The sequence below is a fragment of the Gopherus evgoodei genome, chromosome 1, assembly GCF_007399415.2.
Source record: "Gopherus evgoodei ecotype Sinaloan lineage chromosome 1, rGopEvg1_v1.p, whole genome shotgun sequence".
Classification (NCBI taxonomy): domain Eukaryota; kingdom Metazoa; phylum Chordata; order Testudines; family Testudinidae; genus Gopherus; species Gopherus evgoodei.
Genome location: NC_044322.1, coordinates 113,897,407 through 113,912,794, shown reverse-complemented (window position 1 = coordinate 113,912,794; position 15,388 = coordinate 113,897,407). Strand labels below are relative to the sequence as shown.

At 41.1% G+C, this 15,388-nt stretch overlaps 1 protein-coding gene across 1 annotated transcript in view; it reads left to right on the top strand.

Moving 5' to 3' along the window:
- LOC115654799 (vertebrate ancient opsin-like) overlaps positions 1–15,388 on the top strand; it is a 111,529-nt gene that overhangs the window by 32,734 nt on the left and 63,407 nt on the right. The window contains exon 2 of the mRNA XM_030569592.1: positions 4,423–4,748. Within this exon, the coding sequence (XP_030425452.1) occupies positions 4,423–4,748 (326 nt within the window). The remainder of the gene's footprint in view (positions 1–4,422; positions 4,749–15,388) is intronic.

The following is a 15,388-nucleotide window of genomic DNA, read 5'->3' as shown; positions in this document are numbered from 1 at the left end:
GACTTTGATGGAATTAGACAGGTTTATGCCAGTTGAGGATTTGGCCCTGAACCTTTTTGCTGTTGCCTTTAAATTGAAAGCAGATTCTGGCCTAGAATTAGTGGGTTTAGTTTGGTCCCTATTTATAGAAGGCATTTCTTTATGGGCATGGATATACACAGTGTTGCTGATGCCAAAGGGCAAACCATCATTAAACAGGCCCTGAAATATCATGATTGTCTTCAAAATCTCGAGATTAAGAAAAAGCCCCACACCAAAATGTGGATACTTTTCATTTGCATTATGGTGGTTGAACTGTTTGGGTACACTTGGGGAGAGTGTCACATTTTTCATGCTTTTCTCTGCAACCATGCAGGCTAAAACATTGATTTTCTTTTTAAAAAGCTGATTCTCACATTTACATGACTGCAGCAGCTGGGGATTTTAGGAAAGCATCCATTGCTGTGAAACTCACAATAAGAAAATCACAAAAGTTGAGACTTATATTGCATCAAGTAGACTCTGATTTTATAAACATAGGAAATATAACAAAGCAGTAATATGATTTATACCACTTTAGCTAAACAAGGATTCCAAAGTTGTTGACAGTTCTATTTCTCAGTCTATACACCAATTCTTCATTGGTGGCACCCTCTGGAGCTTGTAAAATCCATTTAGGGACAGTTGGGACTGTCTTATTTTCATTGCCAACTAATACATAAAGTATAAAAATATGCAGAAATTTTTGTGAAGAATCATCTTTAGGAGAATTACCCAAAATATTATTTGGATCCAGTGGTAAATTTTCATTCTATCCTGAGAGTTCATTCTCTATTTGTTACATTTCCCTAGGTATTTATGTAGTTTCAGAGTTTCAAACTAGAAAATCAGCACCTGTTTTTTTCCATTGGTATGAAATTAGAATCTTTCAGTTAAATCTGTTATTTCTTATGTTTTCATGGTGCTTCAACTGTCAGTGGTGATGGTGAAGATAGAGATTGACGGGAACTGTTTGGTCCCCAGTCCCCTTTTCTACCTCTGTGTTGGTATAAGATTGGTCTTTATTGTGTATCTTCTAATACTCTGTCTGGTCTTGTTATAAATGTTGAAGTGAAAGGCCTTCCATTACTTCTCTTGCAAACCTATTCCATTCTAATACATCTCATTCTTAGGAAGTGTTCCCTCATGATAACCCTGGGTTTTTGTTTGTTTGTTTTGGCTCTCTTTAATTTTATCTCATTGTTCCTTTTTATACAATCTCTTGTACAACTGTTTTCCCCTTCATCAGTATTTGTAGTCTTCAAAAGATAGTTGTCTCTCCTCGCCTGAGAAGGTTGTGAAGGCTAGGATTATAACAGAGTTTAAAAGAGAACTGGATAAATTCATGGAAGTTAAGTCCATAAAGGGCTATTAGCCAGGATGGGGAAGGAATGGTGTCCCTAGCCTCTGTTTGTCAGAGAGTGGAGATGGATGGCAGGAGAGAGATCACTTGATCATTACCTTTTAGGTTCACTCCCTCTGGGGCACTTGGCATTGGTCACTGTTGGTAGATAAGATACTGGGCTGGATGGACCTTTGGTCTGACCCAGTATGGCCATTCTTACGTCTCATAACTGCTTAATCTTTATTTAGCCAAGTTACACAGTGTGTTCTTTCATTTCCATGCCATCATGTCAGTCTCTCCTTAGCACCTCCATATTTTTCCCCGCTCTTCTCTGAATTCCCACTTATTCACATTAAAGTCAGCAATCTACTGTTTTAAAAGTACCAGACTCAGTGTGGCCTGATATTAGTTTCAACACTATTATGTGCTCAAATACAATACATGATTTAAAGTCTTATGGTGACAGAAAAGAGGAATATGAATTTTTAGAACTCCTGTAGTTTGGGATCACATATATCATCGCCCTGGACCTGCAGAGAGAAGTGGAATATGGGTCATGTCAGTGAAACTCAATAAAAGAGAAGTAAAACTGAAATGGCTTTTGGCAAGGAATGTATGTGTGTAATGTTTTGTGTAAATAAGAAAAATGATTTCCTATGCAATATTCTAAAGGAAAATGTGTTTTGGGGGTAGTTTATGTTTTAAACTGATTTGCCAATATTTTGTTAGGTCATGGCTGATGATGCCCTGGTCCTAATTTATTAGCTGAACTTCAATTCTGTGTTATTTCAAAAGAGAACCTCCTTTAGTTCAAAGAAAGTGCAATGGTTTATCAAATAATTACAATGCAGGTCTGGGAGCTACTCAATGTATTTACTTTTGCCTGTAAAAAAGGTAGTGTTCCCGCAAGAGGAACCAGTCTTGTGTGTTTTATGGATTTATTAAGATAATATGCAAACAAATATAAATTTAAGCAAAATATGTCACTAACTAATTTACTTCCAGTTTCCCTAAACTAAACAAATACAACACAATGTGATGATCAAATCAAAGTTACAATTGGAATTCAGTCAATAAATCAATGGTTCAGTTTATCTGACTTGGCAATTACTATTAAGTCAATGTATAAGGTTGACACAAGAATTAATTCAATATTTCACAGGAAAGTTAAGGAAAAATGCCTCTCTTTTGATCTAACCAATTGGGCTAAGTCTGTGAAAGACAGAAGCGGACTCTTGCCTTTGTTCTAAGGAAGTATAACTCTCAGAATGATTTCTTTATAGCTTCCTACTTCGGTATTCCACTAAGTTTCTCTGAACATACAACCGATGTTAGAGTCTATTTACTTAACTTATTATCTTTTACACGTTATACAGCATCTGCATCTTTCTGACACTTTTACAAAGAGGCAGAAGTGTTAAATCAGGCTTAGCAACTTTGGAATAACACTTTTAACCCAAACTAGTCTCTTACAAATAACTTGCCAGATGTGCGTGGGGGGGATTGGATGGAGGGGATTAGTGGCTTATTCACACCCCTGAGTGACATACATTCTACTGACATAAGACGTAATGTAGACATATTAGAGTCTCAAACTCGTGGTTAGTCTTAGAGCAGTGTTTCTCAAACTGGGGTCGCCGCTTGTGTAGGCAAAGGCCTTGGGGGGCCGGGCCAGTTTGTTTACCTGCCCCATCCACAGGTCCGGCTGATCGTGGCTCCCACTGGCCGTGTTTTGCTGTTCCAGGACAATGGGAGCTGCTGGGAGTGGCGCGGGCCGAGGGACTTACTGGTTGCCGCTTCCAGCAGCCCCCATTGGCCAGGGGGAGCCGCAATCGGCTGAACCTGCGGACGCGGTAGGTAAACAACCGGCCCAGCCCGCCAGGGGCTTTCCCTGAACAAGCGGTGGACCAGCTTTGAGAACCACTGGGTTAGGCAAGAAGAATTTGATATACTGTATAGAGCTACTGGCTCCAGAGCGGATTTCAATGCAAAAAGGCATTTCCACTGCTACATCAAATACTCTAATAATGTAGAAAAGGGTATTTAGTTTTTTGCTGCCAGTCATAGTCCAGTGCAACTGCATCTGTATTCCCCCACCCTCTATAGTCCAGAAAAGGTATCCACTCTAGGTTTCCAGCTCCTCAGCTGTTTCCTTTCTTGGGCAGAGATTTGTGTCTCTCCCTCTTCTCAGCAGGGTGTTTCCAGGCTGCAGAGTTCCCTGATTATACTGTGAGCGTCCCTGCAAAAGACAGACTACCTAAGCAGGCCTGCCTCGCTTCTCTCCTCAGTGACGGCACACAGTGTAATTGCCACAGTTAAGTTACCACATGGCCCTTTCTAAGCAAGCACATTTATTCTTAAGGTGAAAGCGTTGCAGAGAAAACATATTAAAAACAATGAAAGAACCTACACATGTGCTAATCAATTTATCAGGCATCTCCCCGTGATTCCCAGCAAGGTCGCTGGTTGGTAATTAGTCCTTCAAACCTCACACAGTGGTTTTTCCTGTGGTCACAAGTTCATCAAAGCTTCAGTTCAGAACTAGCTCCCAACTCTTATGCGGCTTCAGTGAGCCAAAGACATTCCAACCATTCCCTAAGGATTGGGCTCCCTTTGGAACAGAAGGTCCTGTCTGTCTACTGGATCAGAGAGAAGGCCCTGAGTCACTTTTAACTCAGGCTATTTAACCAAAAATCTTTTCTTTGACTTTTAGTCTCTGGAGAATCCAGTTTGAATCAATATTAGTGATTCTCTCACCAGCTGGTGGCACCTCTCTGGAGATGTTGAAACTTGAGTGAATTTTCCTAATCACCCTCCCACTGTTCTTAGTTCCTGGAGGACTATGGTCCCCCTCCCCCATGATAATTCATACAATCTCTCAATAGTACATAAACATTTGCACTTTCAATACAATGTACTCCTAAAATGCTTAAAATGTAATTCAGTAAGGTTTACACTTATAATTCAGTAATGTGTGTCCAGGATATTCTCATAGCTGTTACACTGGTGCCATATAAAACAGGGGTACTAAATCCCTGAATTGTTTGGTTTTTTTGCAGGTATTGTGTCCCTGATCTCCTTGGCTATCCTGTCTTATGAACGCTATAGCACCATCACCCTATGTAACAAACGAGGCTCTGACTATCAGAAGGCTCTGCTAGCAGTTGGTGGTTCCTGGCTTTATTCTCTGATCTGGACAGTACCACCGCTCATTGGCTGGAGCAGTTATGGGATTGAGGGGGCTGGCACAAGCTGTTCAGTACGTTGGACCTCTGAATCAGCTGAATCTGTGTCCTATATCATCTGTCTCTTCATATTCTGCTTGGTCATCCCTGTAATGGTCATGATATACTGCTATGGGCGTCTCTTTTATGCTGTTAAACAGGTAAGCTATGATATGCTAAATATAGGCAGTATAATGATCTGAGATGTTGCCTCTAGGAAATATCATTTTCCTTTAAGTATCTGGTTGTAAGATGCAGTACTGATAAGGAGAAGGAAGATGGACTGCACCAAGTTTTCTTATTTTTCTCAACTTGAAACAGATGTCTGGGTAGCCAGGTAGGTCCTATAGAACATGCTGGCTCTCAAATTAACAAAATAGAGCAGCAAAATATTGTATGTTAAACAAGCCAATGCATTTGGATGAGCCCTGCGGTCATATCAACAAGGACTTCCATCATTGTTCCCCATTTCAGTCCTACATAGATGACATATCACTGTCTTTTAAAATACTCAGTCCTAATTCAATACTCACGTAACTCCACTGCAGGCATTGAAGTTACACTAAAGCTTAGTCTGACCTTTCAACTCTGATACACTTTAAAAAAATTGATTGGAAAAAAAAGATTCAGTGCACAGCCCCCTCTTATAGTAGCATGGAGCATCAGGCACTGTGAATTTTATCTTCAGACGTAGCTGGATGGAAGACAGAGCACGGTGAAGTTTTGATACTGTTGGAACAGTGATGCAGCTCAGTGATGAATAAGGAAGGAAGGAGTGAATGTTTAGGTCTTGTCTATATGGGAACACTGGAAAATTAAGATGGATTAACTAAAAACGTGAAGTTAAAGAGCATTAATTCTCTGAGTGGATGCTGTTATTCAGAAATAAATTAGCCTTAGTTCCTGCTTTGGCTTAAGCCTTGGGGATTCATTTTACACCTTTAGTTAATTAGTCTTAACTCTCCTGAGCGTCCCTGTGTATATAGGCTCCTAGAGGCGACCCAGAATAGAGTGCATACTTCTAGCAGTGATCACAAAAGTGTCATTTTCTTACTCATCTCTTGCTTCCCTAAATATTTTGTACTATCACCCATCATCATAGCATATGAATATCTATATAGATAAAGTGCCAATAGCATATGCCAGGGGGTTCTCAACCTTTTTCCTTACAAGGCCCCCCCAACATACTATAAAAACTCCACAGCCCAGCTGTGCCACAACAACTGTTTTACTGCACTGCGTATAAAAGTCAGGGCTGGTGTTAGGGGGTCGCAAGGAGGACAATTGCCTGGAACTCTACACCACAGGGGGCACCACAAAGCGAAGTTGCTCAGACTTTGGGTGGTGGGGCTTGGCCCGGGTCTGCAGTCCCACATGACAGGACTTCAGCTTTTTGCCCTGGGCCCTACTGAGTCTAATGCCAGCCATTCTTGGTCGACCCCCTGAAACCTGCTCATGGCCCCCACAGAGGGCCCCAGACCCTTGGTTGTGAACCACTAGCATATGCCTCATTTACTAGGTACTGCTGTAAACATCAATGTCACTTTATTCAGTTTTATTTAAAAAAATGAGTAATATTCTTTTCCTATGTATAGGTGGTTGGTCTCACCCTGAAATAGTGAGCATGTTGAAAAAGCAGAATGTTGGAGACAAGATTTGAGTGCAATCCATAGCCACACTGAATTTAGACCCAAAGGGATTTCTGCAGAATGTAGTATAGAAAAACTACTTGATTTTATTGGTAATTGACCATAACAGAGAAATAAGCAGTAGGAAAGGTGTGACTCCTTCCCTGAGACTTTTAAAAAGACTGGTTTCTGGTCAAGTCAGAAGATCAATGGAAAACATTGGGACATTTAGAAACACATGGATTTTATAAAATTATGGAAGTGGAAAGTAGTCAAATTGGAGTCTTGGGTATTTTTTCAGAAGGGTGGACCCAGGAGACATGGGGAGCTCAGATTAATTCAGAACAAAGGAATTTACCATATTGGATTAGACCATAATCAATACATAAAAGATGTATAGATCCAGGTCTACTGAAGTGGTTTAATTACTACAAAGTCTGTATCAGATAAACATTAAACTGTTAGACATAGCATCTAATTCACATCCTGTCAATATTTTTTTAAAAATCATCTAAATAAGACGCCTGTTGCTGAAAAATAATATAGCAAAATCCTGACTGCATTCATAAAGTGTACTTAATATTCAGTGGTATGAATTTGCTGTAACACATTCATGTAACATAACTTTTCAGATGATTTCCATGGTTTCCAGAAGTTTTTACCATGACTTCTATGAAACTTTCAAAAATTTTCCATAGCAAGCTTGCTTAGAAGATAGTTTTTTCTCCAGTTTCATGTCATCTAACTATTCATAATCTCACAATATGCAACTATCTTCTGTAAAATGCTAGAGAACATTATGGTTTGATGTACTGTACTGTACAGATGAGCTCTGGGTGATAAGAAATTAGCTCCTTTCTATACAGAAATAGAGAGAGTATTTTTTGTAATAGAAGAATATTTGAGAGGTTACTATATGCATGTTAATATTGTTACTTTTTTGAGTGAGCAAAAAAGAGTCCATTAATAGAAAGCAGAACCATATTCTTGTTTTATAGATAAAAAGGTGAGTCTTATTGTAACATTACCAGTAACACGTTAGAAGTAATGTAGGTCTGCAGCACATCATATAAGCATAATAACTATGCTGTAGCTGCTGGTAAGTTTTCTAAGATATGCATTGTTACGTTTTTATAAGCTCTGAAAGAAGTTTATACATTAGAAAATTAGATGCATAAATTGTATTATACCCAGAGATTAACAGAAGAGCTATGCCACTATTAATCTTGTCATGTAAATTCACTGAGGTAGAAGAAATATCTTAATAGACAGGGAACAGATAATGCAAAGACTGGCATGGTGCCTATGTTTTTTTTTCAGGAACTGTAATTGTGTATTTTTTTCTTTTCCTTTTCAAAATTTAACAGGCTATTATAGTTTTCTGGGATACCAGGCATTCGTACTCTGTGTAGTCATTTGTAGGTAATTCATTGGTAGAATTTTGCAAGAATTTCATTAACACAAAAGTGTTGTAAAGGATAACTTTTCCCAAAGAATGTAATAAACTTATAGAAAGTCACATATCAGTAGAATCTGTGTATAAATATTGAAGAACACCTTTTAGATGCAAATACTATTAAACTAAACTAAAAAAAATCAGACTGATCAATTATCAGAGTCCCTGTGATTTAAGGGTCTCAGAAGACTTTTGGATGTTTTTTTTCGAGAATGTTATCTTAGAACAGGTTTTCCTGAAGAAGATTTATCCTGAATGGCTGGGATTGGTTAGTTAGACTGTATGCTGCCAATCTTATGGGCTGCACCTGGGAAACAGAGGTGTCCACCCTAGTCAGGGTTGGACTCCAGAAGAGTCATGGGACCCTGATTGGGAAACAGTAAAATAGGGAATGGTCTGTGTTATGAGACCATAACTTAGGCACAGAATGTTCTGCATAGAGAACTATAAAATAAACCATGGCTTGAGAAGCTGGTAGGCCTCTCACGGGTATATCAAAGTTTTAAGATAGACACACAAAGATACAAACACTTAATCTGAATTTCCTTCAGAGTCCCTATGTACATTCTTGTTAAACTTGTGTAAAGTTTATATCATGTTTTTTATGAGAACCATTTTTTCCCTGTTGCTGGTGTTGAATGTTTCATTTATACTTTAAGATTTTTGTTGATGAGCAAGATTCACTACAGGAACTTGGACTGAGGAGCTGTGGAAAGGAAGAGGGGGCAGAAAAATGATCACCATTATCACAGTACATTGTTCACATATATTCTGGTCAGATTTTGCACCTTATACAGTAGAGGGAGAGGGAATTGGGATCAGTTTATTTATTAGACTGCAATTTGGGTTTTTAATTTTCTTTTGGTCCTTGGATTATGATACTTCTAAATAATTCTATCATTGTGTACCTCAGGGAAAAAATATCTATACAATTGACATTAAGTTGTTTTGTACTTTGGAAACCCAACCCAACTCCCAAATGTTGAATTATACAGATTGGTACTGAGAGCTCTATAGCACAGAAGGTGCAGTATGATTAGATCCCCAATGGAAAGACCCAAAGAGATCACACAAATGAAATATGATGTGTTCGATAATGTAAATTAGTAATGTATAAGACAGGGGTTGGCAACCTTTCAGAAGTGGGGTGCCAAGTCTTCATTTATTCACTCTAATTTAGGGTTTTGCGGCCAGTAATACATTGTGATATTTTTAGAAGGTCTCTCTCTATGTCTATATTATATAACTAAACTATTGTTGTATGTAAAGTAAATAATAGTGCAGCGAGGTGAGTGGGACCGGCAGCTGGTATCCCAGGCCGGCAGTGGGCTGAATGGGGCCAGTGGCCAGGACCCTGGCTGGCACGGGGCCGGTGGCTGGAACCTAGGACGAGCTGCAGGCTGAGTGGGGCCGGGGGCAGAGACCCCGGCCAGCAAGGGGCTAGGAGCCAGAACCCCAGACTGTCAGCGGTCTGGGGTTCTGGTCACCGGCTCCTGCCAGTTGGGTTCCTGGCTGCCATCCCCATGCCAGCCAAGGGTTCCATTCATCCAAGCAGGCAGGAGGCTGAGCGGGGACCGGTGGCCAGTGGCCGGGACCTTGGCTGACAGCAGAGTGCCACTAAAGATCGTCTCACGTGCCACCTTTGGCACGCGTGCCGCAGGTTGCCGACCCCTGGTATAAGAAATTTCTTCAGCCTACATTATCTCTTCCTTGCATAGCAAGAGACCTGCCAAAAGGACAAATGACAGACCAGAAAAGTGATCCATTAACAAAGGGATTCTACACAAAGCCAGGCTGGAATCAATCTCCTAAGATATTTCATCAGGAGACTTTCTCTCATCAAGGCCTTACAAAGTGTAACTAGAACACTTCAAATATTCAAGAAGAATGTGAGTAATAGTTCTATCAAATGTGCAATTTAACACACGAGTCTGAGCCTGCAGTTCTTATTCATGCAACAGACCTTAAGTTAACAGTCCCATTGAGGAACATGGACAAAAGGCTAATGGTCAGACTGATTCCTTTTAGAGCTGGTTGGGGGGGGGGAGGAGGGGATTAGTTCTCCGCCTCCATGAAAAAAATCATTTTTCAGCAGAAATGAAAATTTTTATTTAGTTTTTGATTTTTGTTTGGTTTTCAAAAACAAATCTTTCTCCCATTTTTGATTGAGATTTTTGGATTCCTCTTCCCACTTCTCTCAATTTTTATTTTTTTCTGCCTTTTTCCACTGGAAAAGGGAGAGTGAGAGAAAAAAAAACTGAGGGAAAAATTTGTTTCCTCATCTTTTCTCCCTTTTTCACTCCCCGCTCTTCCAGTGTGAGAAGGTGTAGTAGGGAAGGGGGGGAAAGGAGAGATGAGATCCCCAAATACAAAGACTAAAAATTGAATTTTTTTTGAAAACTGAAACAAAATGAAACTTACAATGTGAAACAATAATATGAAAAATGTGCATTTTGATTTTTCATAGAAATGTCAAAATTGAACTGTTTTCACAAATAGTTTAATTTTGACAAAACAGTATTATTTTAAGGAAAAATACATTTGGTTGAAAAATTTCAACCAGCTCTAGTTTTTTTAGAGATGTTATCTAGAAGTGCTGGCGGGGAGAGGGGAGAGGGAGGGCATGGTTGAGAGAGCTTAAGGCTATGTGTACACTAGAGCTTTTTTCGGTCAGTTGTGTAAAAAAACCACCCCCTGACTGATGTAAGTTTCACCGACAGAAGTGCCAATGTGGACAGCACTATGTTGGCGGGAGATGCTCTGCCGCTGACATAGCTACCACTGCTCATTTGGGGGTACAGCTGTAATGTCTGTAGTGTAGACATAAAGCTGTAGATTATTTTGTGGCTACTACAAAAACAACTTCACAGCCCACCTTAGGCTAGAATCACAAAGCTGAGAATTACTGCAATAGGGATGGCCATTGTGACTACATAAGTAGGATTAAAAAAAAACAACTAAAATTGATAGAGCTTTGTAATTCATAAAGAGTAAGACGAGAAGTTGACTTGGAACTTATTAATCCTTTCCCTCCCCTGAAGGTTTGCCCATTGTAGAAATTTGTTTTTTAACATATCTCCAAATGGGTACCAGCCCACAACAGTTTTGAATATGTGGGGAGAAAATAAACTAGCCCACTTGAGTGAGAAATGGGCAGTCTGGTAATGCTGTCCCCAGTGTCCCTCCAATACTCTGCTCCTTCTACCTCTATTACTTTGCCCTTCAAAGCCACTCATCAAGCCAGCTGAGAAATGGAATAATATTTGTTTCCTATTACAATACCACTGTTGTTCTATTAAAAAAATACCATGGACCCCACCAGATTGGTTAGAGAAACTAGCCCTTTGGGTTTTTTGTGACCCTGTTCATTGACAATTCATTTTTTTCTTTTTGTAATAAAACATTAAGTCATTAGCAAAATTGATATACCAAACCTGCCACTGTTCAGCAGTCTTTTGGGTAGTTTTGGCAATGCACAGTGGGGCAGAAGCAAGTTGTGCGGGGGTGACTGGGAGCAAGGGGTCAACTTCCCATAATACAAAGTTCTCCATCCCACAATATTATCTCTAGCCCATCATTTTAATGCCTGTTTTCAATTTCCCACAAACCCACACTGGACTTGTTGCTCACTGCCATCTCTGACAGACGCATGGAGCTTGAACACCTTTGTACTACAGCCATGAGTGCTGCAAGCAAAAGATGCACAATCCTCTGATATTTGCAGAGCTGCCAGAAGAACATGGAGAATATGATGATTTCTTGGAGCACAGATTGCTGTGGGAGATAGCACAAACCAATTCACAGTTGTTGGTAGCATTCACAGAGCAGCAGCAGAGGTGGAGTGCCACTTCTGGGCCCAAGAAACCAGCATGGACCGGTGGGATTGCATTGTAATGTAGATTTCGGATGACGAGCAGTGGCTGCAGAACTTTCGGATGTGCAAGGCCACATTTCTGGTTCTGTGTGCCAACCTCGCCTCAGCCATCCAACACAGGGACACCAAGCTGAGAACTGCACTGTCAGTGGAGAAGTGGGTGGTGACCACACTGTGGAAACGTGTAGTGCCATTTTGTAATGACACGATAAGTCAGTGGGAAGTCATTTTGGACTGGGAAAATCCACCATGGGGACAATTATTGAGCAAGAATGCAAGCCATTGTCTCCTGCTACTCAGGACTGTGACTCTTGGCCATGTGCAGGGCATAGTGGACGACTCTGCAGCAATGGGGTTCCCAAACTGTGGTGGAACAAGGAACAGCACGCATATCCCTATTTTGGCCCCAGAGCACCTTGCCACAGAGTACATTAACAGAAAGGGCTACTTTTCTGTAGTTATGCAAGTACTGGTGGATCAGCGGGGATACTTCACTGCCATCAGTGTTGGCTGGTCAGGGAAGGTGCATGATGCTTGTGTCTTTAAGATCACAAAACTGTTCCGAAAGCTACAAGCAGGGACCTTCTTTCCCAACTGGTGGATTAGCACTGGTAATGTTGAAATCCAGGCTACCCCTTATTCCACTGGCTAATGAAGCCATACACTGGCCACATCTACAGCACCAAGGAACGATTCATCTACTGGCTCAACAGGTGCAGAATGATAGTTGAATGTGGTTTTGGTAGATTGAAAGGGCGCTGGTGTTGTTTACGCACCAGGCTGGATCTCAGTACAAAAAATATCCCAATGGTTACAGCTGCCTATTGTGTCCTGCATAATATTTGTGAAGCAGAGGGGGAAACTTGCTGCAAGGGTGGAAGCTGAGCAGCTCTCTGCTCAGTTTGACCAGCCAGATCCAAGGGCTGTTAGAAGAGGTGAACACAGTGTTATACAGCTCAGAGAGGCTTTGAGAGGGTATTTTAACCATGAGCCACAGTAGTGCATTGTGGTGAACTGTGCTCAATCTGGATTTGCTGTTTTGGGGCCTGACAGGAATTGTCTAGTGCTTGGTGTACCTGCATGAATGACACTGTCAGTGCACCTATTAATATTGTGATGCTGGCTGTACATTTATGAATATGACTGTGTTTATCACTGAGCCTATGGATTGTGAGTGTACTAGACCACTACTTTCACTGCCAGCAGGCATTGTATACCATGTGTGTCAAGGTATTATTCCCACTTTGAACTTTAGCGTCCAGAAAGTGGGGACCTGCATGTACCCTTCTAAACTTAATTCCTAGCTTAGATCTGATAGCGCTGCCACCAACCAGAAATTCCAGTGTCTGGTACACTCCCTGTCTCCTCAAAAATCTTCTCTGGGGGACCCAAGACCCAAACCCCTTGGGTCTTAAAACAAAGGGAAATAAACCATTTCTCCTCCTTTTCCCCCTCCCAGACTTTCCCTGAGAGAGACACTGATCCGAACTCCTTGGATCCTAAAACAGAGGAATTAACCTTCCCCCCACCTCCTTTTCCCCCTTCACTCCCTGGTGAGTTCAGACCCAATTCCCTTGGGTCTTACACAAGAAAAAAAAATCAGATTCTTAAAAAGGAAAGCTTTTAATTAAAGAAAGAAAAAATTATCTCTGTAAAACCAGGATGGAAAATGTTTACAGGGTCTAAGCTTATACATAGACTAGAGGGACTCTCTCCTCGCTAGCCTAAGATACAAGTTACAGCAAACAGAGGTAAAATACCCTTCCAGCAAAATACACATTTGCAAATTAAGAAAACACACAAACTAATTCGCCTTTTCTAGCCAGTACTTACTATTCTGAACATGAAAGACTGCTAGAAAGAATGGAGATAGATCTGGTTGTACGTCTGGCCCCTCTTAGCTCCAAGAGAGAACAAAGAACAAAACAAACAGCACAAAACAAAGACTTCCCTCCACCAAGATTTGAAAGTATCTTGTCCCCCGATTGGTCCTTTGGTGAGGTGTCAGCCAGGTTCACTGAGCTTGTTAACCCTTTACAGGTACAAGAGACATTAACCCTTAAGTATCAGAGGGATAGCTGTGTTAGTCTGGATCTGTAGAAGCAGCAAAGAGTCCTGTGGCACCTTATAGACTAACAGACGTTTTGGAGCATGAGCTTTCGTGGGTGAATACCCACTTCCTCAGATGCATGTAGTGGAAATTTCCAGGGGCAGGTGTATATATGCAGGCAAGCTAGAGATAATGAGGTAGTTCAATCAGGGAGGATGAGGCCCTGTTCTAGCAGTTGTGATGTGAAAACCAAGGGAGGAGAAACTGGTTCTGTAATTGGCACGCCATTCACAGTCTTTGTTTAATCCTGAGCTGATGGTGTCAAATTTGCAGATGAACTGAAGCTCAGCAGTTTCTCTTTGAAGTCTGGTCCTGAAGTTTTTTTGCTGCAGGATGGCCACCTTAAGGTCTGCTATAGTGTGGCCAGGGAGGTTGAAGTGTTCTCCTACAGGTTTTTGTATATTGCCTTCCTAATATCTGATTTGTGTCCATTTATCCTTTTCCGAAGCGACTGTCCAGTTTGGCCAATGTACATAGCAGAGGGGCGTTGCTGGCATATGATGGCGTATATTACATTGGTGGAAATGCAGGTGACACCGTCACCTGTTCATTCACCTGCACATCCACCAATGTAATATACGCCATCATATGCCAGCAACGCCCCTCTGCTATGTACATTGGCCAAACTGGACAGTCGCTTCGGAAAAGGATAAATGGACACAAATCAGATATTAGGAAGGCAATATACAAAAACCTGTAGGAGAACACTTCAACCTCCCTGGCCACACTATAGCAGACCTTAAGGTGGCCATCCTGCAGCAAAAAAACTTCAGGACCAGACTTCAAAGAGAAACTGCTGAGCTTCAGTTCATCTGCAAATTTGACACCATCAGCTCAGGATTAAACAAAGACTGTGAATGGCGTGCCAATTACAGAACCAGTTTCTCCTCCCTTGGTTTTCACATCACAACTGCTAGAACAGGGCCTCATCCTCCCTGATTGAACTACCTCATTATCTCTAGCTTGCCTGCATATATAGACCTGCCCCTGGAAATTTCCACTATATGCATCTGATGAAGTGGGTATTCATCCACGAAAGCTCATGCTCCAAAATGTTTGTTAGTCTATAAGGTGCCACAGGATTCTTCGCTGCTTCTATTAACCCTTAACTATCTGTTTATGACAGAGTGTACTAGTCCACTACTTTCACTGCCAGCAGGCATTGTATACCATGTGTTGTAAACTAATAAAGATTAATAGTTTTCAAAGTAAGTTTTATTCATTAACAAAAACAGTACCTAACAAAATCTGAACATAGTAGTAATTACTTTCGAACTTAAGGGCTTTGCATATTCCTGCCACAGGCCCAGAAATGCAATATCTCCATTCTACTCCAGGCAGGAGTGTGTCCGGAGCTTGTAGCCAAAATGGTTAGCTGGGCAGTTGCACACAACAATGGAGAGATGGTAGGTGTGCTCGCTCAGCTGGACAATCAGAAAAAGATATTTCAGAAATTAGCAGGGATTTTAAAGTGCGGGGGGGAGGCTTCCAGTCTACGTAACCCTTGTAGACCCCTGTATCTACACTCACACTGTGTTAACCTGTGTGCATAGACCGTGGTTCAATGCTGCTTGGGGAGGTGGTGTTACTATATAGGTAGGCGTAATATCTTACATTGGTGGGAGACAACTTAGAGTGTAAACCCATGTACAACTAGGTCAGTGCAAAGTGGCTTACGTCAACCTAACTTTGTAAGTTAGACCAGGCCTTTGTGCAACTTGGAGATTTTCAGG